The sequence below is a fragment of the Dreissena polymorpha genome, chromosome 6 (assembly GCF_020536995.1).
Source record: "Dreissena polymorpha isolate Duluth1 chromosome 6, UMN_Dpol_1.0, whole genome shotgun sequence".
Lineage (NCBI taxonomy): Eukaryota > Metazoa > Mollusca > Bivalvia > Myida > Dreissenidae > Dreissena > Dreissena polymorpha.
Genome location: NC_068360.1, coordinates 38,729,245 through 38,742,179, shown reverse-complemented (window position 1 = coordinate 38,742,179; position 12,935 = coordinate 38,729,245). Strand labels below are relative to the sequence as shown.

The 12,935-nt window shown below is 33.7% G+C and overlaps 1 protein-coding gene across 1 annotated transcript; it reads right to left on the bottom strand.

The window, feature by feature from the left end:
- Positions 1-6,217: 6,217 nt before the first annotated feature.
- On the bottom strand, positions 6,218-6,601 carry LOC127835606 (uncharacterized). Its single transcript, XM_052362043.1, has one exon. The coding sequence runs from the start codon at positions 6,599-6,601 to the stop codon at positions 6,218-6,220; it is 384 nt and encodes a 127-aa protein (XP_052218003.1).
- Positions 6,602-12,935: the final 6,334 nt, after the last annotated feature.

Below are 12,935 nucleotides of genomic sequence, written 5' to 3'. Positions count from 1 at the left end.
TTCCTGCATGAAGACCTCTGTACAATTATGATACAATATTACTAATTATTATTATTATTTACATTTGTATGCACAATAAATCAAACAAATAACGTTACAAACCAGTTTTCAGAGTTGCGATGACGGCATTAATTAGCTCGTACGTTTGCTCGCGTTTACGGAAATAGCTCTTTGTATTACACTTCCCTTAGTTCTAGTTTTGTGCTAAATTATATCCCTTAATGAAACACTGTTAACGAAACTACACAAACACTCAATATGTTCCGATATTTGTCCCAAAACTAATTTGGGGCAGATATTTGACAGCATTTTCATTATCCAATTTGTACTGACATGATATTCAAAGCATCACAAAATAAAGCATTAAATGATCTTGAACGGTAATACAATTAAAGTGAGCGTAAAGACTGAAAGTAAAATTAATGTATCCGCAAAGATGAGTAAAATTGATGTATCCGCAAAGATGAGTAAAATCAATGTATCCGCAAAGGTAAGTAAAATTAATGTATCCGCAAAGACGAATAAAATTAATGTATCCGCAAAGATGAGTAAAATCAATGTATCCGCAAAGATGAGTAAAATCAATGTATCCGCAAAGATGAGTTAAATTGATCTATATGCAAATAGCAACGAGTGATAAATAAGCATTGACCAGCATTTCCTATGCTACTAACAGACGAACGACATTTGTTGGGTATAATTAACTTTATTTAAATTTCACTGTATATGAAGAAAAAAGACTACAAACCTTTCGGCAGTGCATTTATATAATTCATTTCAGCTTTTATCGATGCTTATTCATCGCTGCTACAGCATATATATATACACACACAACCAAAACAAAACAACATCTAATTCCGTTTCTGCGCGGTGCATGGTAAACTTTACACCAGTCACAAATAATATTGAATAAAAATGTTGTTAAAACTTACGCTGTGTTGTTAATTTGTCAAGGAAAAACAATACATACAACGTGAATTTTAATAATATAGTTGCGTACAAGTGAATATTGCAAATACAATAGGCATAGGAAGACATAAAGCTTCCGTTTTATTCTTTTAAATGACCGACTCAGCGAAATACATTTTACTCGCTTGATGAAAGTTAAGAGAGGAGGACTGCAAGATCGTCACAAAGTAAAACAGCTGCTTATACTTTGTCCCTGTTGCCTAATAATCGTGATGCTTGATAGATTACAGTACTAAATGATAACCCGTATTGAATATACACGGACGTTAAAGACGAAAATGCCTTACAAAGCCTAGGTTACAAATACTTAGACAAATGTATTTCATATATCATTATAAATTTATCACACCGCAACTATCTACAATGACGTTCCTAGTTGATTAATACCAAAAGAAGGCCGACATGACCGGCATTCGAGTCATATATTGCTATGTTTGGACGACACAACTTTTGTACATGATTTCACGATTTGCACCAAATATACTATTTAGGCGTTTTTGTAAATTAATTAAATATATTTTCTTTATATATTTTCTTTTTATGAGTGCTTGAACATTGTAAACATATCATATTAATAAAATGCCATCGCGTGTCATCTTTATTGCACAGTATTGTTAAGGACTGTGAATGCTACATTATTGTTGACAATTATAAGTATTTTGAGTGTCAAAATGTATTGACTATACAATATTGTTCAGGATTGTCCTTGATATACTCTTGTTGAACATTATAAGTATTTTGAGTGTCAATATGCATAGGCTTTACAATTTATGTGTGAATGTATCTAAGCCATATTGCTACCATTTAGTTTGAACGGTTACTCTTTGTTGTAAATGTTTAATGTTTTTGTGCACATAAGTTCAATGTCGGTTATACATGCATGTCATTCAATATTTCCATGTGCTTTATAACTTGTCTCTAACAAAACAATTGTAATCGAATTGAACACGCATAGATCCGTGTTTCAAGTTCATACATTTTCTGATGCTTGTTAACTTTCTTTAAGCCAACAAAATCATTATCGAAAAGAAAACGTAGATTTCTTCGGCCCATGATTGCAATGTGGCTACGTTTCCTAGTATTATGTTTTAACATGTTAACTAAAATAATATGTGCATTTTAAATTATATAAAGCTTTACTCGATTTACTTAAAACAAAGTCAGCTTCTATGGTACACTTTCCAATACGTTAATTTGATTTTTTTAACTGACTTATCCGTATTTATACGTCTAGATAAGTACGGTACACACTGCATCCTTACTTTATCGTGAGCAAGAACATCTAGTCACATAAAGATTATTTGTTACTTTCAAAACAGGTAAAGCAAGAATTTGTAAAAATAAGTGAACACCAAACATACAAAGCCGCATATTGTTATCGCATGCAGATGATTCAAGTAATGTTTTAGATTTGTTTTACTGATACTGGGCATACAATTTAATTATTGAGGTAGGATTATTTGATTTGCATCTGCAAAATTTTGTATCATAAAGTCAAATACCTTCTTGTTTGAATATGTACGTTGAACAGTGTTTGTATGTGCAAATATACATGTAACAATAGTTTCGTGTAAGTTTTGCGATGTATATATTAATTGTACAAATCAATGAAACGTTACCAGAGAAAACATGTTTCAGGTACAAGATGGATTTGTCTGATTTGCAATTGTTAAGTAAACGGAAAATCTTCTAATTTTCTTCTAATAATTTTGTCTTAATTGAAGTCCTTGTTTTTTAGTTTTGTTCTTGATAAACTCAATCCCAACCTTCTATGTTTATTTTTGCATTATAATGTTTAGTTTATGTGTCCCTTGGTACAACGTTCACTAATTCAATACAAATTAATAACCGATTCGTTTAAAATATGATTGTGTAATGATGCAGCGGAATAAATGGAACGTAATGATAAAATGTAGCACATATGTGTTTGCCGATTAACGTACGTTTATTACGCGAACATAAATTTAAGCCTTTTTAAAATATACAAATACGCTTTTGCTCTCTATTAGAAACACAAACACAACTGAATATAAATACTGTTATTGTATGCCGATTTCATATCATTTCGCAATCATACCATGCTATGACGCCATGTGGCGTCTGTAACACAGTCAATGCTAATACGTATGTATGTGCTCACAACATTTGTTTAAATGACCTACAGACAAGAACACATTATGAAGTTGCAGTTCGTGAATTATGTAGCACATTTTTTATTTTGAATTATGTATGTAGCACACACATATTCATTAAATGTATGCTTTGTGTAAGAAATAAATTCAACTTATATTTGGACATACGATATGTTGCATGTTGAACTAACACATACGATATGTTGCATGCTGAACTAACACATACGATATGTTGCATGTTGAACTGACACATACGATATGTTGCATGTTGAACTGACACATACGATATGTTGCATGTTGAACTGACACATACGGTATGTTGCATGTTGAACTGACACATACGACATGTTGCATGTTGAACTAACACATACGATATGTTGCACGTTGAACTAACACATACGATATGTTGCATGTTGAACTAACACATACGATATGTTGCATGTTGAACTAACACATACGATATGTTGCATGTTGAACTAACACATACGATATGTTGCATGTTGAACTAACACATACGATATATTGCATGTTGAACTAACACATACGATATGTTGCATGTTGAACTAACACATACGATATGTTGCATGTTGAACTAACACATACGATATGTTGCATGTTGAACTAACACATACGCCTGCCTAAACTAGGATACTTTCTTACGCAACAAGAATTCAAATCAATATAGCTCCCTTATTTTGTTGAAATATGGACACAGAATAATTAAAGACATAAATATTAATGACTGTAAATTTAATTGCAATTGATTGACCAGAACGAATAAAACAAAAAACAAATGAAAAAACCAGTTCAAAAGCCAAATTCTCAAAATCGTGCAACGTAAAATAATTACACTGTGAAAAGTCATTAGTATAACAAATTTGAGTGGCTAATTCCTTGGGTGTCCTCTTTTGACTGTACCAACGTGAGCACATCTTTTTCTCATTGAAGCCACACATTTGTTTATAAAACTTTGAGGGATGTTTCCTCACTCTTCCACATGGGCCTACACTTGGTGTCTGTTCTATTGCATTTTTTGTTAAGCTTGTGTATCTCAGCTATAAATACAGATTTTGACTTAAAAATGTACATGAGATCACTTGTGCCTACATTTTGAGAAAGCACGCGATACAATTATTTATCCCAGACGATCGGACGCTTAAGCATATGGGCAAGGTAGCATGCAACATGCCAATTTCGCGGTTGCGCTACAGAATATTAATGCGATCCATAGTGTTTTTTTAATTAATTTTATGATTTCCTGGTGTAAGAACCCACTTATAATGTAAAATCGAAATTAAAGTATATTTCAATCGCGTTTGAACATTTTCACGTGCAATAAGATCAAGCGATACCTTTCCCACGTGCTTAAGAATCAGTTCGTCATGGATGAATGCTTTTATCGCAAGCTTCCATTGATTGTAGTGAACTGATCACATGTAAAATTTTTAATCAAAATCTTCACTCATTAGTGCGATATTGAATTTTAAAAAAGTGTTGCGTTAAAAAGATCTTCAAGTGTAGATTGCAGAGCAATAGTAAACAATGTGTCAATGTTCAGTTTATTTGAAATTACATGTATGATGTTAACATGAATACGTATAATTATTTAATCACGTGCAACCAATTTATCTGTGAGTGTTCAATCATTTGGTATGCGTCTCACAGAACCTCTGATAGTTCGAATCAAGATACAACGACAGCAGAAAGCGGAATGAACTACAATTCACTTAGCTATATATGGACAACAACGTGTAACCCTCATAGAAAGTTGTTTTTACATTAAACGCTGATAATTGCTGATATATCCACGACGCTATTAAACTAAAGGTCAGTGTTACGGAATCCCGAAAAGCCAGCGCTTATGCATGGATTGATTTTAAGATCTATATTACTACAGTACAATGATGATAATGCAATATATTCACGTGTCATCACCGTTGTAGAGTCTCGTTATCGGCATCTCGCTGTCGTCGCGTTATTATAATAGAACTGTCGCCTTCCGTTGTGTTTTCGCATATAACCAATAAATACAACATACACTTGATGTATGTAATTTTGGAAAACCTAGTTATATTGTTTGATTTATTAATGTTTACACGAAAATGACAACATATTCATTTATTCTATTAGGATATATGAAATCGACACTATGTATATACGCTGCTTTCACATGGGAATTAGTTTTAATTTGTTAGTATTACCTTTGGTGTACTCATTTGCATATTAACCTATTTAACTATTCAATAAACTGGTATATAAAAAAGAATTTAACTCAAAACACTATATCAGGATATATTTATTTTAGTTTGGACTTCTTATATAACAGAACACCAAAAACTAAAGTCATACAATTATTAAAACTTGGATCACCGGCTAGGAACAGTAATTGCAAACCCGAACCTCACACTTACCCCAGAAATAATTGCGTTATGAACGCTTTTCTAAAACCTTCACAATCAAGTGTATTTTGTATTTTATTTTCAGACAGAAAATGTTAACATATCATTTAATGTTTCTAGCGTCGTGAGTATCGGATACCAATTCAAATGATAAGGGATAGATTTTTAATTTATAAGTATGAAAAGAAATATGGCCCATCTATGAAAGACATTACTTAATCCAATAAGCGTTTCATATACAGAAACGTGTCAAACAAACTAGGTGTTAGCAACATCGCAAATATGTTTCATCCCCAATTAATAGCTCTACTGCTTTCATCCTCCTACGCCTGAAAAAGGAACAAAATTGAAGATCTGTATGTGGATACGTTCTACTGCAAACACCAAACTGTTGTATTATCGTATATAGGAAACGACCAACATAATTCATGTTGATCCCCATTTGTTATTTCATGTTTGTGACAGATATCGATGTGACAATAAAACTTCTTATTTTGCCATCGCGTGTCGTAGCCGCGTTGAATTGTCAATGAAAACTCAATATAATTAAGCTTTTTGTCTACGAAATCATGAAACATGACTTCCATTTTTTCTATAAAAATATAACGGTTTACGTTCGTAAACGTTGAAATAAGAACAAATGGACTGCTCTACACATACATTTCCTATTGACTGCGTAAAAAGTCTGATACGGTAGGTTACAGTAATGTTAGTATCTTATGTATGAATCAGTGCGCTGGAAAATGATGTATAGCGCATATAGTCCTCGAAGAAATAACACGTCTCCGTGGTCTTTACCCATATTTGATCCGCCATTGCAGCCATTGTAAATGCCTGCATAGAGGAACACGATTGGACGGTATCAATATGCTCGTACGAGCACGAATGTATGAGATCACCCTCCTGATACACTGCCCGTTGCAGTGTTTTCCCTTGGTGTACAATTTCCAGGCCGGAATACTTCGCATCTTGTATGCAATGTTGAACTGTGAACACATACAGACCAGGGACTGACACGGTGAATCTGCCATTGGACCGGTTATAACCTTGACCTTCGTTGACAGTTACATTAGTAAAAATTACGTCTTTCCCTTGCGACATGGTTAGCTCTGCTGGGGTTTGGGCGTAGAAATATAGCACAGGAACCACTAATTGATCTAAAATAAAAATTAAAGTTTAGTCATTCAAAGATATCATTAAACTATTTAAAATGTGTACAGATTGCACTAAAGGTTTTCAAAATCACATGTTATCAGTTTCATTCCCAAGTTATTGATACATGATTTGTTATCATTGTTTTATTGTGAAGCGCGTTGAATGAACTTTTAAGTTGTGTGTTCAACTTTTCTTCACTAAGGTGTTTTAACAGTGCCGTTATTCTGATTCTGGTTTAATTGCATTTTGGATCAACCGGAATGTGTTTGTACCATGAGATGCGTTTTATAGACAACGGCGAGTCTTTCGGATAAAATTTATATAAAAATGACATAATAATGGCACACTCAAATAACAAGTACACCGAAATTTAATATTCTTCCTACATACTCTGTCAAATCATGAGCCATTAATTGCAGTTGATTGAGTTTCTTAAATGTATGATCACAGCGATTAAATATGCCTAATTTGAATTTGTTAAATACATAATTACCGAATACATGAAATACTTACTATGTTATGTATTCAACGCAGACATCTGCGTTTGTTTCCCAAATCGAGAAATCCAGATACTTAACACAAATGGGGTTCATTACATACTTTGCATTTCCTGTTTAAAGCTACTGCATTAAAGCTGTATCGATCTCACTTCGTTTCGGTGGCAAAGTAAGGAGTAACACCCTCCATGACCAGTGTGTTTACCATATTGTTCGTGGATGCTGTGTTTTAAATAACTAGCAGCGGATTAAATACAATAAAGCACAATGCCATTAATATATTAATAAATGCAATTAAAAAATGACGACATGTGATTAATACCTGATTTAAGTACGGTCCAACCTGACCTAGCGGTCACCCGAGTATAGCGGTCATCTGATGTAAACGGTATGTCTAGATCAACCCCCATTTCAAGCCCCAAAACATAAAAATTATAATAATTAATCTTTATTACACCTGAATATCACGGTCACTTGACGTTATCGGCCATTGTATAACAAGACTTTAACACTTTCTTAACACGTGTAAAGCGGACACAACCAGTCATTTCGAGGTGCGGAACAAAACACTTAAATCGATCTGCAGTGTTGTCTCTCATCTCTGTCGTCAATGTTCGGTTAAATAATCTGATTTTGGTAACTGCTTTTTATATAACTGTAGTAGGGTGACGTATAAGGGACACTAATACTGCCTTGCTATATGAGCTAGCTTTTATGGCGACGCGGTAGAGCGTTCGCTTAAGAACCGGGAGGTCCCGGGTTCGAATCCCATGGCGGTGGGGATTTTCCAGCCCTGCTACAATGGCGTCCAACTGGTTGTGACATTCAGTGTTTTTTAATTAAAAGGTAAAGTCAATATTGTAAGTAATTTGGTAATTGCTCATGAACATTTTGAACGAGAAATATACTTGATCTGAGACTTCAAACCAGTTTGAGGAATCCTGCTGGAGGGTTCAACGCACCGTGGCAAGTGATAGTTTCGGGAGCAGCATTCCAGTACGTTAGGACCAGACAAACGGGGTATCGAGGACGAGAACACGGAGCAGCATTCCAGTACGTTAGGACAATCCAAACATGGTATCAAGGACGAGAATACGGAGGAATAAACTATAATATGACACTGAGATGATATTGTGACATTTTGAGGTTGACAAAGGAACAGTGTGGACTTGAATATAATTGTCTGACAATTGTGTTTTAATAACAAGTGGCGGACCGACTGCTGTTTCGGGTATTTGTGAGTACCTATTGTTTGTTATTGAGCATAATTGGTACATTAAACACACTTTTATTGATTATTTTATGAATTTTATCCTTTTGTCAAATCTGTAATCACTACACAAGTAAGTTAATAATCCTTTCTGGGTGTGGTTAATTTATTAACATTCCATATTATTTAATAATCCCATTGCACTAACTATTGGTGTAAGCTCTAAAAAAAACAAAAAAACAACAACAAAAATAAACAAAAAAAACAACAACAAACTATCCTATCAACATATGAAGCTGTCTTGAACCATTGTTCAGAAACAAAACATCCAATTCCAGAATTGGGGCATGTGCACTAGTGTTCATTATACATGATTGTTTACATATTTGATAAGTGATTATAAGTTGAGAAAAAGTAAATATTTCATTGCAAATATTTGAAGCTGGTATTGTCCAGTATGTTTGCAAAACTCTAGTTAATTTTCATAGATTTTTTTATTAGTTATTAATTTTTTCAGTAGAACTATTTCTAGTCTGGTGTAGCGATTTTCTTTGGGATTCCACCTGACAGGACTATTTTTGCATATTAATTAGCCCGCCAAGTTTCTAGCGATTTCATTGGTTGACTGACTGAAGAGACTGTGACTTTTTGGGAATTACCGGTCTATAAATAACTTGTCTTAAACAGGTTCCGGTTTAAATAGGAATAGTACTTTCGTGCATCGAATTGAGAAGTGGTTATAAACAAACATTGTTTTAAGGTATTTATGGGTTAATAATTTATAAATTATAGGTATAATAACATTCTATAATAGTTTAACTTCACACTGCCTGGCGTTAAAGAACATTCGTCATTAGGTAGGTAATTAAATTGCAGAAGACAGATACGATCAACTTTGCTGAAATTTACAGGTCAGTATTGTGTTGTGTTTAGACTGATAACTGATAAAACTTTTGTTTTTGTGTAAAGGTTGTTGCTTGATACATTGACAGTGAATGTGTATTTAGTATAGAGTTGTCATAGTTATATTAGATTAGTAGAGGCTTTGGTTTCTTGAATGATAATTATTAATTGAACTATTTTTAAATTGAATTGAAAACTAATTACAACTTTACTGACACTAGTTTCTGTTTACAGTAAACAATTTATTTAATTTATGGACTGCAGTTGGTACTTGTTTATGTTTTGAATAATAGTTTGATTAATTAATAATAAATTAACTTTACTGGTGTTGACAGAAAATAGATTTTGACAATTTTTAATTTAATTAAAATCTCATATTTTTTAACATGTGTTTGCATACTGACAGTGTTTTATATACTGTGTTGTGCTTGTATTTTATAATGTGTAATTAAAATGTTTAATACACATTTATAGACAGTGATGTGAAACGCTGATAATATTATGTGAATATCTAACGTGAAAGACATTGACTCTGAGTGACACTAGTTATGTATGTGTGACAGTTAAGAAAGTGATTATTTTTGGTGACATTTAGTGATTGACGCTTTATTGTGAAAACATTTTGACATAGTATTTATAACTTGTGTGAGTAATTCCATTTGAAAATAATGGCTTCGAAGAAAAGTGAAATTGAAGAAATTGAGACTGTTGGTGAGGAACAGATAACAACAGCCATCTCAGAAGAAGATAAATTGTTGTTGGATGCATTTCATGCTATGAAATTAAAGAATCCAAAAGTGAATAAGGAACAATTGCTAAAGTTAATGATGGAAGAAGACAACACTGTTTATGAAGATGAACATTGGAACCCGAGTACAATATCAGAGGAGAAAGATGAAGTGAAACAGAAATATCACCTGGCATCATACCATTTCCCTAAACTTTCAAAGTTTTATGGAGATGAATGAAAGGGAGAGGTCACATGGCCTACTTTAAAGTTCGAGCTGGAATCATTGATAGTTGAACAGATATTCAGTGAACAACAGATCTTGTTAGGACTCAGAAGAGCACTGATGGGCACAGCGGGAGACATCCTGCGAAGATTAGGTCCCAAGGCTAGTGTACAGAAAGTAATCCAGAAATTCGAAAGTACATTTGAAGCAGTAGATACCAAGGAAACAATTCTAAGGAAATTTCATGCCAGTCAACAACTAGACAGTGAAAGCATTGCTGGATATACTTCAAGAGTGGATGAAATTTACACACAGGCAATAAAGCTAGGAGGCATACAGATGGGAGATGAAGATAGCTTGAAGAGTGTTGTTTATCAAGGTCTTAAGAAAGAAATGAAACAAAGAGCAGCTTACAAATTTGACATCATAAGTGATTATGATAAATTTAAAATAGAATTGAGGAAGATTGAACAGGAAATGAAAACTGAAAAACCAGAACAGAAAAAATGCAATGCTGCTGTAAACATTGAAGAAAGAAAACAGACAGATATGGAAGAAGTTAAATCTTTATTAGGGAAACTTAACTCAAGAATAGATATCCTGGAAAAAGAAAGAATTCAACTTAAAGAAGAATTGAGACAAAATGCACAACAATTAACGTATCAACAATATGCAGGACAACATCAGCCATTACGCTACAACTTTAATCCAGGCGGGAAAAACAACTTTAACCGAGGAGGAGGAAACAACTTAAACAGAGGAGGAGGAGGTAGAAGTGATGTATCATACAGGGGACAGGGTCGAGGAAATTTAAGATATCAACTACGAAGGCCGGTTGCTTATAGAACATTCACGCCAACTTGCTATCGTTGTAATGAAAAGGGTCATATGCAAAATGAATGCCCAAAAGTATAGGTGCCTGCAAAGTAGGGTCAATTGGGGGCACTAAGGTAAAACAAGACCCAAAATTAGTGGGAGAGATAAATGAAGTAAATGTACTAGTAAATGATGTAAATACGCAGGCTTTATTGGATAGCGGTAGTTGTGTCAGCGTCATAGCAGAATCATTTTGGAAAGAAAATTTAAAAAATGAATTGAAATCTTTAGACAGTATTTTAAATATTGAATGTGCCGATGGACAACAGCTCCCATACATTGGATACATTGAAGCAGAGTTGAAGGTCATTGATGACCTACCAGAGGCCAAGCCTATTAGCTGTTTGTTTTTGGTAACAGCAGATACCAAATACTCTTTGAAAACTCCAATAATATTAGGGACACATATACTTGTCGAACTCTTACATGAATGCAAAGAAAGATTTGGACATCAATTTTTACAAAAAGCTAAGCTTCACACACCTTGGTTTTTGGCTTTCAGGTGTATGCATTTAAGAGACAAGAAACTTCAACGAAATTATAACAGAATTGCTTTATTAAAATCAGCTGGAACTTCAAAAATTATTTTAGGACCGAATGAGTCGACGGATATATATTGTTACACAGACAAGGAACTTGATTTACAAACAACACCTGCTATGACATCTGATAGTACTGAAAGTGGATTACCTGACTTTGTGGATATCACTCCAGGACTTGTGAATTACAGTTATGGGAAAAATGGACATATAATCGTCAATGTCTCAAACTTGACTACCAACAGCGTGGTGATTGCACCAAAAACTAATATTTGTGAACTGCAGCCTGTAGTTATTGCAGATGATGTTTTGAATGAAGAAAAAAAGACAGAAACAAATTTAATTAACAATTTAAACATTAATGAAAGTAAACAGTTGAATGAGGAACAATTACAAGAAATTAAGAATTTATTACTAACACATGTGGATGTATATTGTAAAAATGAAGAGGATATTGGAAAATGTAATTTAATCAAACATAGGATTGATTTGATTGATAATACACCTTTTAAGCAGAGACACAGACGCATACCACCAGGGATGGTTGATGAGATAAGGAATCATCTTGAACAGTTATTATCAGCTGGCATGATAAGAAAATCAAAGTCACCATATAGTTCTAATGTAGTACTTGTCAGAAAAAAGAATGGTTCTTTGCGGATGTGTGTTGATTATAGGCAGTTAAATAATATTTCAGTGAAAGATGCCTATGCACTTCCTAGAATAGAAGAAGTGTTTGATGTATTAAATGGTGCCAAGTATTTTTCAATTATAGACATGAAGTCTGGCTTCCACCAGGTAGAAATAGAAGAACAGCATAAAGAGCGGACAGCTTTCACAGTAGGACCATTAGGTTTCTATGAGTTTAACAAGATGCCTTTTGGTCTTTCAAATAGTCCAGCTACGTATCAGAGGCTTATGGAGGAATGTCTTGGAGATTTAAACATGAAAAACTGTATAATTTATTTGGATGATTTGATAATATTTTCAGATTCTTATGAGCAACATATTCAACGTCTTGACCAAGTTTTGACCAGACTAGCAGAATGTAATTTGAAATTAGCAGCAGACAAGTGTCATTTCTTTCAAACTAAAGTACATTTTCTTGGTCATGTAGTCAGCAGTAAAGGAATTGAGACAGACCCTGCAAAGATAGAGAAGATAAAGAACTGGCCTACTCCTCGGGACGCATATGAGTTGAGATCTTTTATTGCATTTGCCGGTTACTATCGAAGATTTATAAAAGACTTTTCAAAGATAACCAAACCATTAAGTGACTTATTACCTCCTTCATCAATTAAG

Bases quoted from the DNA above. Each gene is read 5' to 3' on its own strand.
- LOC127835606 (XM_052362043.1), bottom strand. From the start codon at position 6,601: ATGTCGCAAGGGAAAGACGTAATTTTTACTAATGTAACTGTCAACGAA.